The 17,016-nt window shown below is 39.7% G+C and overlaps 1 protein-coding gene across 3 annotated transcripts in view; it reads right to left on the reverse strand.

The window, feature by feature from the left end:
• PCNX2 (pecanex 2) overlaps positions 1-17,016 on the reverse strand; it is a 352,029-nt gene that overhangs the window by 281,014 nt on the left and 53,999 nt on the right. For 2 of the 3 annotated variants that reach the window (XM_063614016.1, XM_055234937.2), the window contains exons 2-5: positions 5,692-5,897; positions 4,777-4,897; positions 4,017-4,053; positions 747-2,063 (exon numbers count right to left, since the gene is read on the reverse strand). In XM_063614016.1, the coding sequence (XP_063470086.1) occupies positions 747-2,063; positions 4,017-4,053; positions 4,777-4,897; positions 5,692-5,801 (1,585 nt within the window). In that variant the 5' untranslated portion in view covers positions 5,802-5,897. Of the gene's footprint in view, positions 1-746; positions 2,064-4,016; positions 4,054-4,776; positions 4,898-5,691; positions 5,898-8,208; positions 8,233-17,016 lie in introns of those variants that run through there. The other variant, XM_063614015.1, reaches the window with a different exon arrangement.

Below are 17,016 nucleotides of genomic sequence, written 5' to 3' on the forward strand. Positions count from 1 at the left end.
GCAAGTGAAAATTTCTGAGACTCATCCGAAGAACAGCAAGGATAATGGTATATCCATAACATAAAGTTATATAAGGAGTGAGTTAATATGAGAGTAACTGTATAATTTATCATCTAAACTGGGGACTCTTGAGAGAGAAAGTCAGTGCTCTTAATAATTATGTTGGCAAAACACGTGTAAATGAGGACCCTTCCAGGCAAACCACAAGGTACAGTCACCCTCGTTAATATATGCAAAGTGCTTAGAACACTGCCTGGCATAAATTAAGAGCGGAGAAGTGCTTGTTATTATTATGTGTATAACATGGGATAATTAGCGGATTCTGTATTTTATAATAGAACTCAGCAGGAAAAGTAGATTCACTTCATAGAAATTTGTCTTAGAATCAACTTTCCCAGAAGGCATCTATTCCATAAAGGAAGAAATATCTATTGCGAGTACTTGCCACAGTAGTAAAATATAATTGCTTATTTCTCTGGGAGTAAATAGTCTTGCCTTCTATAGGGAAGCAAAAAAATCATGATAATGCCTTAAGTGTCCTGGTAGAGTAAGACAATATATGTAGACATGTTCACCACAGAGCTTAGTATCGGTACGTTCAGCAAATATTGATGACAAAGCCAAGCAACAAACGATTGCCCAAGAGTTGTCTCACTATTTGCAAAATCAAATTACACAAGGCAAATGGCAAAAAGGCGTATTGCCTTCTATGTCATCATCAGAACGGAACTGATGTGGAATCGCACCTCGGAGAAGCCCACTTTCTTCATTCTGCTCAGCTGAGCCATTCAATTGATTGGATGCTGCCATCTTGGAAGTATTAATGGATTCTAACAGGGAGACAAATTCCAGGAAGTTGGACTCATTTGGCATTTGTCCTTCCTTAGCCTCTAGGTCAGATTTGGAAGTTGGCATTGTTTTCTCTGTATCGTTAACAATTTCTGCAGAACTTTTACTCAAGAGGACATCTGTCCCACTGTCCACACTGAGCACCCTGGCATGCCTCTTTTCATGGCTGGACTTACAAGATGATGGGTCAACATTAGCCTGGCCTTCCTTCCCCACCTTAGACTCGGAGGCTGTATCAGGTGTAAGCCGGGACACCGATTCCCAGGGTTCCCGTGAGGAAGAACTGTGATCCTTGATGGCATTTCCCCCCTCCCCAGATCCGTAGCCAGAACACTGATTGGTGGATACCCTCGCCTTCAGTCTCTCTGGAGTCCTTTCACTTCCATTGCCTTCGGGACAGGGAACACCTCCTCCCCCACCCTCAGGCAGGTCCAGGGTGATTACAGGAATTGAGATCTGCTCGGCATTTGGAGAACTGGCCGCCCCTGGGTTAGTTGGCTCAGCATCAGACTTTACACTGGTCTTCTCTGTGCCAACCACCTTCAGCTGGAGGGAGCTTTCCAAATCTGTCATGGAGTTTGGGGTACTGCTCATCGTGATAACAATTTTTATGGGCTCATGTAGACTCAGTGGGTCTCCGGGTTGAGAAGTATCGATGAGAGTAACAGCTACCTCACTATCTGAGGAGTCCACTTCCTGGTTCACCGGCAGGTCCACCTGGCAGGAGGTATCCACCTGACAGGATGTGTCTGCTGGCTCCTCCACAGGCTTGGCCACGATGGTGTCACATTGAGGGCAGCTGCTGCTCAGGCTGTTCTGAGGTGACTTGCTTTGTACCCGTTCCCTTATGGAGCCCTGGGGACAACTGACAGGTTCTGGAATCAGGACTGAATTCTCACTCCCCCACGGCTGGAAAGAAATGTCTGTTTCTAGTAAGTCATACTGAGACAAAGACAGGTAGGGAAACTTCTTCAACGGTCCCTTATCCACTAAGCCACCCTCAGATCTGTGGCGCAAAGGAGGCTGCCCCTTGCCTCCTCTTTCCTTTCCTTTACCATTGATGAGAGTTTCTGTGGCAACTGGTTTTACAGGTATTACTGACTTGGGCGTAGTTTCCAGCATGTGTGCTTGAGAAGCAGGTAAGCTTTCCATTTTGATACCAGGTGAGGTAGATGACACTGGTGCTATGGGATGATCTTCTAATAGAATGACACCTGAAATGACATACGGCAACTTTATTAGCATCGGAAATGAATGAGCAATGCCCAAGAGCAAGACCTAATGAATAATAACAAAACTAAAACAGCACCAGCAACTAATGGAATTGGATACTTTTTTTTATTTTACTTTAAGTTCTCGGATACATGTGCAGAACATGCAGGTTTGTTACGCAGGTATACATGTGCCACGGTGGTTTGCTGCACCTGTCAACCCATCATCTAGGTTTTCAGCCCTGCATGCATTAGGTACTTGTCCTAATGCTATCTCTCCCTTTGCCCCCGACCTCCGACAGGCCCCGGTGTGTGATGTTCCCCTCCCCGTGTCCATGTGTTCTTATTATTCAACTCTCATTTATGAGTGAGTTTAGTTTTCTGTTCCTATGTTAGTTTGCTGAGGATGATGGTTTCCAGCTTCATCCATGTCCCTGCAAAGAACATGAACTCATTCTTTTTTATGGCTGCATGGATACTTATTTTTTAAAATAACACTCCCACTGTGAAATTATTCTTGAAATACAACAATAAAAATAAAACAAATGAAAAGCAATACAGTACAACAACTGTCTATATAGCATTTACATTGTATTAGGTATTATAAATAATTTAGAGATGATTTAAAGTATACAGGAAGATGTGTGTAGGTTATATGCAAATACTATGCTATTTTATATAAGAGACGTGAGCAACACCCACAGATTTTGGTATCCACGGGGGTCCTGGAACCAAATCCCCTAAAATACTGTAGAACACCACCAACTAGGATGGTGTCTTTTATAAGATTTGACTAAGGAGAAAACAAAATTCTTTGCTTTACTGCGTGTTGCTAAGAAACACTGGATTTAGTAGCCAGGTATGGGTTTAAATGCTACCTGTACATTTTACATACTATGACTCAGAATGAAATAATGTATGTAAAACTTCTACTGCAATTCTTAGCACGAGTAAAAAATAGAAAATTATTGTTTTAATTGGAATGGTGAAATTAAAAGGCCAGACCAGATATTCAAAGTACATAAGATTATTATAGCACACCTAATCTGGAAGAATATGTTTAATATGAAGAAAAAGGTATGTGCTTGTATACATGTTTATAAAACAGACATAAAGCAACATTGTTATGAAGCTGTATGTGCAACTAAAATATTAGAAATCTAACTAATGTGAATTTATTTTGACAGTAATAACACAGAAAAAAATACGGATAATCCTTTACATATTGTTATAATGGGATACAACTGAATGATGAAAAAAGAAACTTCATTTTAGGGGTTCAGGGCTATGGCGCTAATTTCAGCCGTTTTGTAGAATAAATTAAATTTTACACTATTTTCAAAATTGAAATAGTGCACAAAATTTGTCTTTGTAGTAGTGGAAAAGAAAATAGAATTGCAGAGAAAGAAAGGAATTAATTCAGGCCTCCAAAAGATCTTTTCTAAGCCTTCTGCAGGTAGTCAAAAGACAAAAAAAAAAAAAAAAAAAAAAATTAGTAAAAATGTAAAACAAAAATTGTTTAAGTTAAAAGAAAGATCCCCCAAAACAAAATTTGTAACTTGAAAGAAAGGTAGATATGCAGAATGCTGTACAATTTATCCTGTCATTTTTTGATGTATATACTATAATACAAATTTTTATATGGATGATAATTTATCATCAATAAAAAACTTACATGTCTGCTCTTTATAAGCCATACGAAATGAGGCATAGACTGGAGAAATGACAATGAATTATGATCAACAAAATATCACAATTTGAATTAAGACTTGATATATAAATACTGATGAGAAAAAATTAAAATTAAGAGTTAAAGAAACAAAGTCAAAATACAACTATGCAGTCTTAGGTATAGTTCTTATTTTCAATTAATCCACTGGCATTCTGTTTTATAAAAATATTTTTCACTTCACTGAGGATAATGCTATGATAAAATATAAATGATCAACAGTTTACCTTTGAGATCTTCTACGGTTTCCTGTGCTGACAACTCCTATACAAATGAAAGAAACAAAAATCAATAGATGACTCAGCTGATCGACCATTTCCAGACAGTCAGCAATAACTGACAGCAGTCACTGATTTTCTAAATGGCATGTAGGGGAGAGACAATACAGTGTTCACTCTCCTTAAGCTTCTATAAAATGGGGCCCAGAATGGATACAAACATACATAAGTGTGGACATTCAACCGAGACAACTGTACTGTGACAAAGGGAGATTTGCTACTAAGAAAGTAAACAGAGAAGGAATAAGCCACTACTTACACTATAGTGAATGGAGCTCAACAAAGTTAATCTAGAAAAAAGGTGATTTATTGACTTCCCAAAAAGACAAGTGTGATTTACAATGGAAAGCAGAGGTGATATCCATTTCAGGTGGAAGGCATTGCAGGTATGATGACTTAAATGAATGACAACAGAAAGAAGCAAAGGCCTACAAATTGGTTCTCTGACCAGTGTGGTTGACCCAGCAGCACGGGTGGATGGCAGAGGAGGCCAGAGAGTGTGCTTTGAACACATGACTGGGCATTTATCTTATGGTCCCAAGGGCACCCTTCAGGCCATTTCCAGACCCTGGGATATGATATTCCACTGTACAAGGGCCAGTGATTACAGCATGCAAGCTGCAATCACTGCTGCTGAACACTCCCATTCTAGGTGAGATCAACATCGAAACCACATGAAGAGGGTGAAACAGGAAACAAGATCACTAACCAATGGCCCAGAAGAGTGATGAGAGGTTATGCTTTGCCCTCTGGAGCTGCAGCGGAGGGGAGGCGTGGAGAGGTTTCGACTGGCCTCTTCCTTTTTGCCATTGTGAATCTGCCTACTATTGCTTACCCAACATGAGAAACACAAGAGCAGTGAGTGATATTATCAAACAGAAGCATGACTCTTTTAGTACTAGTCTAAAACCTTTTTTTCCTAGAGTCCATTTTGTTATATTCCTTACATATAAATCTTTTTGTTGTTGTTGTTAAGAGACAGGGCTTCGCTCTGACTGGGTAGACTGGAATGCAGTGGCACGATCATGGCTCACTGCAGCCTCAAGCTCCTGGACTCAAGTGATCCTCCCACCTCAGCCTCCCAAAATGCAAGGTTTACCGGCATAAGCCACCATGTGCAGCAGATAAATCTCATAATAAACATTATTTTTAAATTAGAGGTCATGCTATCTTAAGGAGCTATAAGAAATAATACAAGAATGGTGAAAAGAATGCTAACTCAAGAATTACTCTTAATATTTCAGTTCTATATAATGTATCACTTTTATATCAACAAATACAAATGCTATTCTTTAAAATACTCTGGCATGCTCTAAGCATTTAAATAACAACAATAAAAGCAGTGAAGTGAAATTTTTTGCAGTGCTAAGCCTAAGGCAAATGAATTCTAGATCTTATGAGAAGGTCATATTGACTTCCCAAAAAGACATTTATTGGGAAGCCAGTTAAACCATCTTGATAATGAATATCAGTTTTATGCTTAAGTATATGCTGAAATATAAGAAAAATGCACATATTTCTGTCTGCCTGTACTAGTAATTTCATAAACAACTGATAAAAAACTTATTTTAATCAAGAGCAAAACATTTAAATTTTGAAGTGTCACATTAATTGAAAATATTACCTTGGATTTTTGTGATTAGTTATATGTTCACCTTTGGCCTCCTTGTCTTTATTTGGCTTTTCTTCCTTTCTGGAGTGCTTTTGCTGAATTACTTCTCCTTTGTCAAACATGAGGTGTAGGCGATAACTGACCAGTTTGATTATTGTGAAGAATATAGTCACTGCACTGCAGTAGAAAAATACAATGATCGCATTTGGAGGAAAAGCCTGAAGAAGGGAAAAGAGAGAGAAAAATCATTTGCTTTTAAGATTTTCTTTCTGTTTTAAATCTGGAAGCATTTTTAGACTACATATTGAATATAAATTAGGCAAGATTTCAAATTGGAGTAATTTTGTAAGTTTTCCTGGTTAAAATACTTGAGGAGAAAGAGCTGCTTTTTATTTTTTGAAGTCTTGTTTGTTTCTCACGTTCTGTAGTAGTTGCACTGATAACCAACATTTGATGTGCAGGCAGGAACCCCACAGAACAAAAGATACATTCGAGGAAACCTCTCCATTTTTTTTTTTTTTTTTTTTTTTTTGAGATGGAGTCTCATTCTATCACCCAGGCTTGAGTGCAGTGGCGAGATCTTGGCTCACTGCAACCTCCGCCTCCCGGGCTCAGACAATTATCCTGCCTCAGCCTCCCGAGTAGCTGGGATTACAGGCATTCACCACCATGCCCGGCTAATTTTTGTATTTTTAATAGAGATGGATTTCATTATGTTGGCCAGGCTGGTCTCAAACTCCTGACCTCATGTGATCCGCCCACTTTGACCTCTCAAAGTGCTGAGATTACAGGTGTGAGCCACTGTACCCGGCCTCTATGTTTGATAAGCTCTTATCTATGGCCTAATCCAATGCATCTTCCTATGCAGCTCATCTTAAAGGCCAGAGATGTATTTGTTTTCATCAACAAAACACAAAAAGCCTTGTGGAGAACAGAAGGAAAAACATGGGAGAAAGGTTGGGGTAACCACTCCCCCATTCCCCTCCCTAACCTCCCACTGCGATAACGCCTGCAGGCCATGGATTCCCTAGGATTGTAATGCACACAGGGGACCACAAAAGGGTACTACTTCCAAAAGGAAGAGGGATATTTCCAACAGAGACAAATGATCTGAGCATGGCAACTATAGTGAGGTTCAGCTCAATTCTATGCAATCCCCTCAAGAAACAAAACAAAAAGAATCACTGGGACCCGTGGAGTTGTCCACTCTGCAGCATCTCCCATATACCTTCCTAATTCTCTCCAGGACCATGGACTATCACACGTTCTCTGGTCCTTCCTAAACTACATTCCTATTCTTTGGGATGGAAAGAGATCCCCAAGTGTCCCAAGGTGATATCCAGGACAGCCACAATGATTCGCGAGACCATTTTATCAATGGACTGCCCTAAGGAATATCGGAAATCCAGTGATCCGTGTAGCTGGTGCCTCAACCTAAACATAGCTAGGCTTGCAGACAGCAGGGCCCAGTCCATATCTGCGCCTAAGCAGACCCTGTACAGCTTGCGGTGGTCCCATGTAAGAGTCTGTCTTCTAGGTTGGACTGTCCCTAAAATGGAATAGCCAAACAGAGCACAAAAAAGAAAGAGGAAGATGATCAACAAGTAAAAGATAAAGTCAGAGATTTTCACCATCACTTACTCGCTCTTATTATGTCATGGGGGGAAAAGTCCACAAATAAATATAAAGCATGCAATAAATAAGTGACGGAATAACTATATAAGACAATATGAGCTAGATAATAAAGCCAGGTCCACTACCTGGCAGCAGGTAAGGTTTATATTTACAAAAGGTGCATTTGTAAATATAAACCTTATATTTACATAGTAAATACTACTAATACATTAAAATACTACTAATTTAAATACTACTAAATTAAATACTACTAATACTACTAATAGTTTTTTTGGGTTTTAAAAATTTAAGCTGAATCTAGAGAGTTAATTTGAAGAAAACTGACAAAAGAAGGAAAAAGAAAACCTGCAGATGTCCATGAGAACAGGTTATTGTTATATAAAAATGATATTCCACCAGGCATAGTGGCTCATCCCTGTAATCTCAGCACTTTGGGAGGCCAAGGCAGAAGGATTGCTTGAGCCCAAGAGTTCAAGAGCAGCCTGGGCAACATAGTGAGACCCCCGCCATCTCTACAAAATTTAAAAAATTAGCCAGGTGTGGTGGCATGCACCTATAGTCCTTGCTACTGGGGAGGCTGAGGTGGGAGGATCTCTTGAGCCTAGGAGTTCAAGGTTACAGTGAGCTATAATCATGCCACTGTACTCCTGCCTGTGCTACAAAGTGAGACCCTCTCTAAAAAAAAAAAGGAATTATATTCAAGAGTTTGTTGAATTTTCATGTAACTAGGGCTCCATAGTACTGTAGTCAGCAAGGGTAGCAAAGAGAGTTAGTGCTCACTAAATACTCCATCCTCTCCTAGCTTCTCTTGCAGTTAGGCTGAGGCCATATGACTACTTTTGGCCAATGGACAATGAGCATGAGCGCAGGCTTGGACAATTATGAGCTAGGTACCTCCTGCATCCCACTCTTTTCCTCTTCACTTGGTGATCTCAGAAGACATGTTTTCCAGATGATATGTCTATAAGATGATGCAGTTTCTTTCAGACTAGGCACCTGAGTAACTCTGTGGAGCGAGGCCCCTATAAACCCAAGATGAGTCCATAACGGAATAAGAAGTAAACTTTTGAGTCATTAAACCCACTAAGATTTGGAGTTGTGGCCGCTGTGGAAGCTAGCAATAATTAATAAAGGGGGGTCCATTTTCATGAGGAATCTTCCATTCAAATTAGATTAGAGATAAATCAAGAAAACCCTAAGGTATTGAGAAAAGAATGGAAGGGAAGAAGAGTGAGAGATAAAAAATTGTATAGGGCTCTTGGGAAAATTCACTTAGAAAAAATCTGGCATGCCCCAATATTCAGAGAGATATTGCTTTTTAGTTTATCCTCATAAATTTAGGCTACAGTGTAAGCTTGGTAATACTGAAATTAAGTGAGGCCAAGAAGTTAGAATTTGAAGTTACCATGAGTACTAGCATCTAGCTAGCAACCCAAGTGAGAACAGGCCCTTGCCTCATCCTCTATAAAGGACCACTTGGCACTTCGTCTTATCTGCAGCCCATGGACCTGACCAGACCATAGTGGGAGACAGAGATTTTACTGAAAATTTTCTGGAAGAAAGGTTTTACAGCATGCTATGCATGGTACGTTGTTTCTCCCCAAACTCCCTGATCTCATAATTCCTTTAAAAACCTGTCCCTAGCCAGGTGCAGCAGCACGTGCCTGTAATCCGAGCTTCTCAAAAGGCTGAGGCAGGAGGGTCTCTTGAGCCCAGGAGTTCAAGACCAGCCTAGACAACATAGAGACACCCTGTCTTATTCATAATTAATTAATTAATACCTCTCCCTTCAGTAGACCCTCCAAATTGAATCTAGCATCTTTCCAAACACTCCTTTTTTATGCCATGCAGTTATGCTCTTCCCAGGCTCCTCCAATTCCACATGCCCAGGGACATCCCTGAAAATCACCTGCAAGGCCATTTGACTGAAGACATCATCATACTCAGGAAACAGAAGACCTCCAGCTTCTAGTATTTTCTCTCCTTAGAGGTGTGAACGCAGGCAGAGAAAGAGGGCTTAGGAAGGGATTCGCCATAGATGAGCAGTTATGAATTGTTCCTAAATTTTCCCCTTGAAGTAAGGTATACTCATATTTTTGAATAGCAGTTTTCTTGTTCTAAGGGAAATTATAAGTTCTTATTTCTATGAACTTTTCATTTTAACACATTCTAGTTAACAACGGGAGGCAACATTTTTCAATATCATATCCTTGGCCAAAGAAAAGTTTTATGTTGTTTTCTGACCCATTATTAATATAACTAGTATTATAATGACTCATTTGACCAGGTTTTATGACAAAATTTCATGAAAAACCACACGCTGTTACCAACTAAGCAGTTACAGTTCTTCCCATTGGACCCACCTCTGTCTGTTCCTTCAGGCTCATAGCTCTGGCTTCCTCACAGTCACTAGTGTGTTTTTTTCTTTCTCTCTTTTCTTTAAAACTTTTGTGGCCGGGCACAGTGGCTCACTCCTGTAATCCCAGCACTTTGGGAGGCCAAGGTGGGCTGGGCTGATCACCTAAGGTCAGGAGTTCAAGACCAGCCTGGCCAACGTGATGAAACCCAGTCTACTAAAAATACAAAAATTAGCGAGGCATGGTGGTGCATGCTTGAAATCCCAGCTACTCGGGAGGCTGAGGCAGGAGAATCACTTGAACGTGGGAGGCAGAGGTTGCAGTGAGCCAAGATTGCACCATTGCACTCTAGCCTGGGGGACAAGAGCAAAACTTCATCTCCCAAAAAAACAAACAAACAAAAAAACCTTGTTTTACTGTGGTAAAATATATATAATATAAAATTTACCATCGTAACCATTTTAAAATGTAGAGCTGAGGAGTGATAATTACACTTGCCTGTGTGCTACCGTCACCACCATCCATCTCCAGAATTTTCGTTTTCCCAAACTGAAACTGTACCCATTAAACACTAACTCCCCACTCTCCCCACCCCCTCATCCCCTGGCAACCACCGTTCTACTTTCTGTCTCTATGATTTTGACCACTCTAGATACATCATATAATTAGAATCATATAGTACATGACCTTTTGTGACTGGCTTACTTCACTAAGCATAATGTGTTCAAGGCTCATCCACGCTGTAGCCTGTGTCAGAATTTCCTTCTTTTTTAAGGCTGAGTAATATTCCATTGTATGGCTAGACCACATTTCGTTTATTCATTCATCCATTGGTGGACATTTGGGTTGCATCTACCTTTTGGCTACTGTGAATAACGCTGCTCTCAATATGGGTGTACACATACATATCTGAAGCCCTGCTTTCAGTTCTTTTGAGTATATACCCCAAAAGAGGAATATCTGGATCACATGATAATTCTATGTTTAATTTTCTTTTTTTCAAGACAGTCTTGCTCTGTCACTCAGGCTGGAGTGCAGTGGCACAATCTTGACTCACTGCAATCTCTGCATCCCGAGTTGAAGCAATTCTCCTGCCTCAGCCTCAATGAGTAGCTGGGACTACAGGCGTGCACCACCAAGCCCAGCTAATTTTTGTATTTTTAGTAGAGACGAGGTTTCACCATGTTGGCCAGGCTGGTAGCGAACTCCTGACCTCAGGTGATCTACTTGCCTTGGTCTCCTAAAGTGCTGGGGTTACAGGCTTGAGCCACCGCACCTGGCTTATGTTTAATTTTTGGAGGAACTGCCTCACTGTTTTCCATAGCAGCTGTGCTGTGTTACATCACTCTGGTTTTTAACTACAGGCCAATAGGTTGTTGCCTCCCATCTCTTGAATGGCCTGGAGAGATAAAAAATCTGGCTGAGTGAGGATTAGCTATAAGCAATGCCCATGCCCAGTGAGAATCAACCGCTGCTGAGGGTTTCTGTTTGCAGACATAAAGAAGGATACTCTTGGGGGCTCATCCTTTACTGATGTTTACCTCATAAGGGTACTTCATCACTCGGCTTTCACAAGCTAATTTTGAAGAAGTCTTCTGGAAATGAATAGATTCATTCTGCACATGAAGAAGCTGGGTGTAAAGTGGGTCATGCTGCAGCATTGATGAGCTCACAGAACTCCTCCTTTCTGGAAGTTACCTACCTAGCAACTTCAACGACCTGACTGAGAACCAGAGACTCAGGATTAAGTAATTAAAGTGTGGCCTTCCTGGGCAGTCAGAACATACCACTGTTAGAGGCAGACAATTCCTCCCCACTTCTTGGTTTCAAAAGAGGGGCTGATTCTCTCTACATAGCCAGCCTCGCCACCCCCATGACTTGCTCCTCCCTCAATGACTTCTGATGAGTGATTTGGGGAGCCAGAACTGGGCATGTCTTTCTCATGCCCTCCCCCTTCTTCTCTCTCAGGAGCCGGTTGGGCCAAGAAGGTGTGTCTGGGTGGCTCCTCTACTGCAAGGCCTCCAGTGTCAGGCCCCAAGTAAAGAGGCCCAAGGCTGTGCATGGTGCCCCTGACCAAGTGGGTAAGTCTCTATCACTCTGGGGTCCACAGTGAGGAAGTCCACTTGCCTGCAGATATTAATATCAGTCACATTTCCAAGTATCAGTTCATTCACGCTAAAGGTGATCTTCTGAATTCCTTATGTTTGACTCTTTTGTCTCCCTTAAGTGCCTCAGAAAAGGATGTGTTATCTATGGGGACACCAAGTCTATGAATAAAGTTCTTGAACTTAACTGGAAAGGGAGCCGCTCAGAGCTTCACTGGATGTTCTGTGCTCTTGGTCTAAGCATAATTCATTTACCTGGCACATAATAAGCCTAATAAACTCAGTTTCCCAGCCCAGAGCAGAAACTAGAAGGGAAAATGAGGAATGAACAGAAGTAGGCACAATAATATAACAAGACCTAATAAATGACGGCTGAAGTCTTGGTGGAAGTAAAACTAGAAAAAAGAAAATGCACCCATAAAAAAAGCAAAGGCACTTCTACGATTATTTTCTGAGACACAAATACACCTCAGTTATGTCTGAGGCTATCACTACAATAGCATAATATCTAGGATTACAAAGAAAATGGTCTGTGATATTCAATATACTGTCAGAGAAGGCAGGGACATTTAAAACTATCCCATCAATGTGGTTAAAGTAAATTGAGTTTTCCAGCTTAAAGGTTAGGTTTCAAATAATTTGGAAAATGTTTTTACTCAGAATATGTGGCCTAATAAATGAGGCATTAATCCGCCAAACATAACACTCACACTCAAGTTTGACATTTATATGCCCATCCGAGAGTGATTGTGCTGTATGCCAGAGCATTTCCTCTGGCTGTGGGGAACTGCTTAGTCTGGTTATTTATGCCATCCGTGGGCTTTAGAACCTCCTACTCAAGCTGCTGGAAGACTGACAAGTTCTACAACTATTTGAAAACCACAGGTTCATCCAAAAAGATAGAATTCAGACTGAGCAATATGAGTTGTCTTATCCGCTTCAGAGATAAGAGAGATTCTTTTCTGTTCATCCATTTTATCAAATTAAGAGAGAGCACCTTTGTCCATCTGGTCATCCATCCTCATTCATTCATTCATTCATTCATTCCTTTCACAGGTAAATGTTAGCATCTTGTCTCTGCCGTTCAAGTATGACTCTTGGGTCCTATTTAAGTAAGTTATAATTCCTTGAGGGATTGAGGACAGATGTGTATACAAAAAAAAGCACATGACAGAGAAGTGCTATCATTTCTTTGCATTTACATATGTGAAGGGAGTTATAAGTTTTCTGATTCAAAATAATATTTCTTATATATTTCATGCATTTCTTTTATGAAAAAATAAACTAAACAAATTAAGTATTTTCTCAGAAAATCTGGAACTTGTGATTATATGTTGAAAACTAGAACAAGCCCAGCAGAAGTTTGGATTACAGGAATACAGGCCAAGAACCCCTGGACGTAGATGTGTACAGAATGCATCCTGACATACAGGAATCTGCCCCCCACAGGTTATGGACAGGGGGTCTCCATGCAGCTCCCCTTAGATATAGGCCCCCCTTGCAAATACCTGTTTAAAAATGATGAGGTAGATGGACTCAAAACATTTGACAGTTTCTCAAAATTTAGCTCTATGTGAACATCGATCCTGCAAAGTAAGATGAACAAAAAAGTAGAATAGAACACTTTCTCTTAGGCCTGCTATTTGACTTTTGTTGGGTTTGCTGTCTGTTTCTTATGAAATCTGCTCTGATTTTGTTGAGCTCCTGGACCTCTTTCTTAGTGTGCAGCTTTGATGAGAGAAATTGATGATAGAGAGGTGGCAAGTGAGTGTCTGGACCGTTAGGATGGTGCTACAGGGAATGGTAAGATGAAAAAAACAGCCAAAAGTTAGAAAGTTAGATTTGACCATATCAGCAGAGTCATTAAAATGAGAATCATTGTAGACTTACTCACTTTGAAAATTATTTAAAAAGCTGCATCTTTCTCTCTTCTCTTCTGATAGAGAATAATGAATGGATAACTTAGTAAATGAATGTTTAGTTTAGTCAAGAAATTTGAACTCATGTTGTCGTTTTCATTTTAAATGGCCATGGTAAGAGTTAACATAATACTTATATTTTTAATGTACACTGAGATAAATAGAATGAATCAATAAGTTTATACAAGACAAAGTTATGTCAACTTCAATGCAATGACAAAATCAATCATAAATTTGTACTGAGATTGTGTTGGAAATCCATGTCACATGTCTCCTAATAGAAATGTGCTATTTAGAATTAAAAATGAAAATTAAATATTATGAATGTTTATAAAATATAACCCATACATGATCAATACCATATTTTACATATAATCTAAATCAAGACTGAATACTTATTTTTCATAAGGAATTTTGGAAATAGTTTTGGCTTGACAAAGTCAACAACTTACTACTAAAATGTCTGAGTTCATTACCACCAAGTTCCTTGACTCTGTTTATTAAGTGCCCTCAAACCCAAATGATACAGAAAATGATGAGTGTCATGAACTTTCAAGCCTGTATCAATTAATGTTCAAGTTTAATGAAGTATATTACATTTAATTTTAAGCAACATTCTTCAAATTCAATTTTGTTAAAATATTAAAATCAGGTCTTAGGTTTAAGTCTTTGATCCATCTTGAGTTGATTTTTGTATAAGGTGAGAAATGAGGATACAGTTTCATTCTTCTACATGTGGCTTGCCAATTATCCCAGCACCATTTGTTGAATAGAGTGTCCTTTCCCCACTTTATGTTTTTGTTTGCTTTGTTGAAGATCAGTTGGCTGTAAGTATTTGGCTTTATTTCTGGGTTCTCTGTTCTATTCCATTGGTTTATGTGTCTATTTTTGTACCAGTAGCATGTTGTTTTAGTGACTATGGCCTTATAGCATAGTTTGAAATCAGGTAATGTGATGCCTCCAGATTTGTTCTTTTTGCTTAGTCTTGCTTTGGCTATGTGGGCTCCTTGGTGGTTCCATATGAATTTTAGGATTGTCTTTTCTAGTTCTGTGAAAAAATGAAGACCTGAAATCATAAAAATCCTTGAAGATAACATTGGAAAAACCCTTCTAGACACTGGCTTATGCAAAGACTTCATGACCAAGAACCCAAAAGCAAATGCAATAAAAGCAATTGTAAATAAGTAGGACTTAATTAAACTAAAAAAGTTTTTGCACAGCAAAAGAAACAATCAGCAGAGTAAACAGACAACCCACAGAATTGGAGAAAATCTTCACAATCTATACATCCAAAAAGGACTAACATCCAGAATCTATAGGGAACTCAAACAATTAGCAAGAAAAAAAAAACGATCCCATCAAAAAATGAGCTAAGAACATGAATAGACAATTATCAAAAGAAGATATACAAATGGCCAACAAGCATATGAAAAAATGCTCAACATCGCTAATGATCAGGGAGATGCAAATCAAAAACACAATGCAATGCCACCTTACTCCTGCAAGAATGGCCATAATCAAAAAATGAAAAAATAATAGGTGTTGTCAGGGATGCAGTGAAAAGGGAACACTTCTACACTGCTGGTGGGAATGTGAACTAGTACAACCATTATGGAAAACAGTGTGGCGATTCCTTAAGGAACTAAAAGTAGAATTACCATTTGATCCAGTAGTCCCACTACTGGGTATCTAACCAGGGGAAAGAAATCCTTATATGAAAAAGATACTTGCACATGCATGTTTATAGCAGCACAAATCGAAATTGCAAAAATACGGAACCAGCCCAAATGCCCGTCAATCAATGAGTGGATAAAGAAATTGTGGAGTATATATTTACCATGGAATACTATTTAGCCATAAAAAGGAACAAAATAATTGCATTCACAGCAAACTGGATGGAATTGGAGATAATTATTCTAAGTGAAGTAACTTAGGAATGGAAAACCAAATACCATGTGCTCTCACTCATAAGTGGGAGCTAAGCTATAAGGATGCAAAGGCATAGGAATGATACAATAGACTTTGGGGACTTGGGGGAAAGGGTGGGAGGAGGATGACAGATAAAAGACAACAAATTTGGTATAGTGTGTACTGCTTGGGTGATGGGTGCACCAAAGTCTCACAAATCACCACTAAAGAACTTACTTATGTAACCAAACACCACCTGTTCTCCAAAAACCTATGGAAATAAAAAAAAAATAAAAAAAAACTAGAGAGAATATAAAAAATAATAATTTTAAAATAAAATATTAAAATCAGTAATAATCATTTTTAAAGGAACAGTGAGATGAAAATGAGTTGCATTCATAACTTTTTCTTTACACATTCTGCTTAACAAACAAGCAGGAGCTGCAGTGCTCTGTGAGCCATGGAAGAAGCAGTGGCCACAGCTCAAAGTGGGAGGGTCTTTAGAGGCTGGGCTAGAAGGGATCCCTGTGCAAGCTCCATGCCCACCTGCAGATTTTGCATTCCTTCTCTTGCCCAGTCTGCTAGGCAGCATCCTAGTAAGAAGTCAGATGTTGGTATGTCTCAGAATCCTTCTTTCCTTCTACCCAACTGCAAATGTATTTAGTTTGATTCTTGCAGAGGCCATACCTACCAAGGATTGTCCAGTAAGTTTCTGTTCCATCCCATTCAGTGGCTTTCAATAAAATAGAAGTTCTTCTGGCATTTTTTTTTTTTGATAGAATCTTACTCTGTTGCCAGGGCCGGAGTGCAGTGGTGCAATCTCGGCTCACTACAACCTCCTCCTCTCAGGTTCAAGCGATTCTCCTACCTCAGCCTCCCGAGTAGCTGGGATTACAGGCGCCCGCCACTATGCCCAGCTAATTTTTTGTATTTTTAGTAGATACAGGGTTTCACCATGTTGGCCAGGCTGGTCTCAAACTCCTGACCCTGTCATTTGCCTGCCTTGGCCTCCCACAGTGCTGGGATTACAGGCGTGAGTCATCATGCCTGACCTCTTTTGGCATTTTGAGCCTAATAATTTCACATTGTGTAAGATGTTTAGCTTCTCTGGCTCCCATTGTTTTAATGCTACTAGGACATTTAACTTAAATTACATTGTGATAAAGTCATTGAGATAAACCCAAAAATGGTCCCAATAAAATCTGTCAATGCCCCTTGGGGGAAGTTGTTGCTCCCAATTTAGAACCAGTGTGCCTACTTCAATATAATATTTACAAGTGGGCATTAACATGCTGCAGCAAAGGTCACTAAAATCAGGGACCTCATCCACTAATATTATATAACAGTCACCTTCCTTCTTTAGCCCAGGGCTTCCCAATTTTGACACTACTGACATCTTGGGCCAGATAGTTT

Source organism: Symphalangus syndactylus, chromosome 19, assembly GCF_028878055.3.
Source record: "Symphalangus syndactylus isolate Jambi chromosome 19, NHGRI_mSymSyn1-v2.1_pri, whole genome shotgun sequence".
NCBI classification, from domain to species: domain Eukaryota; kingdom Metazoa; phylum Chordata; class Mammalia; order Primates; family Hylobatidae; genus Symphalangus; species Symphalangus syndactylus.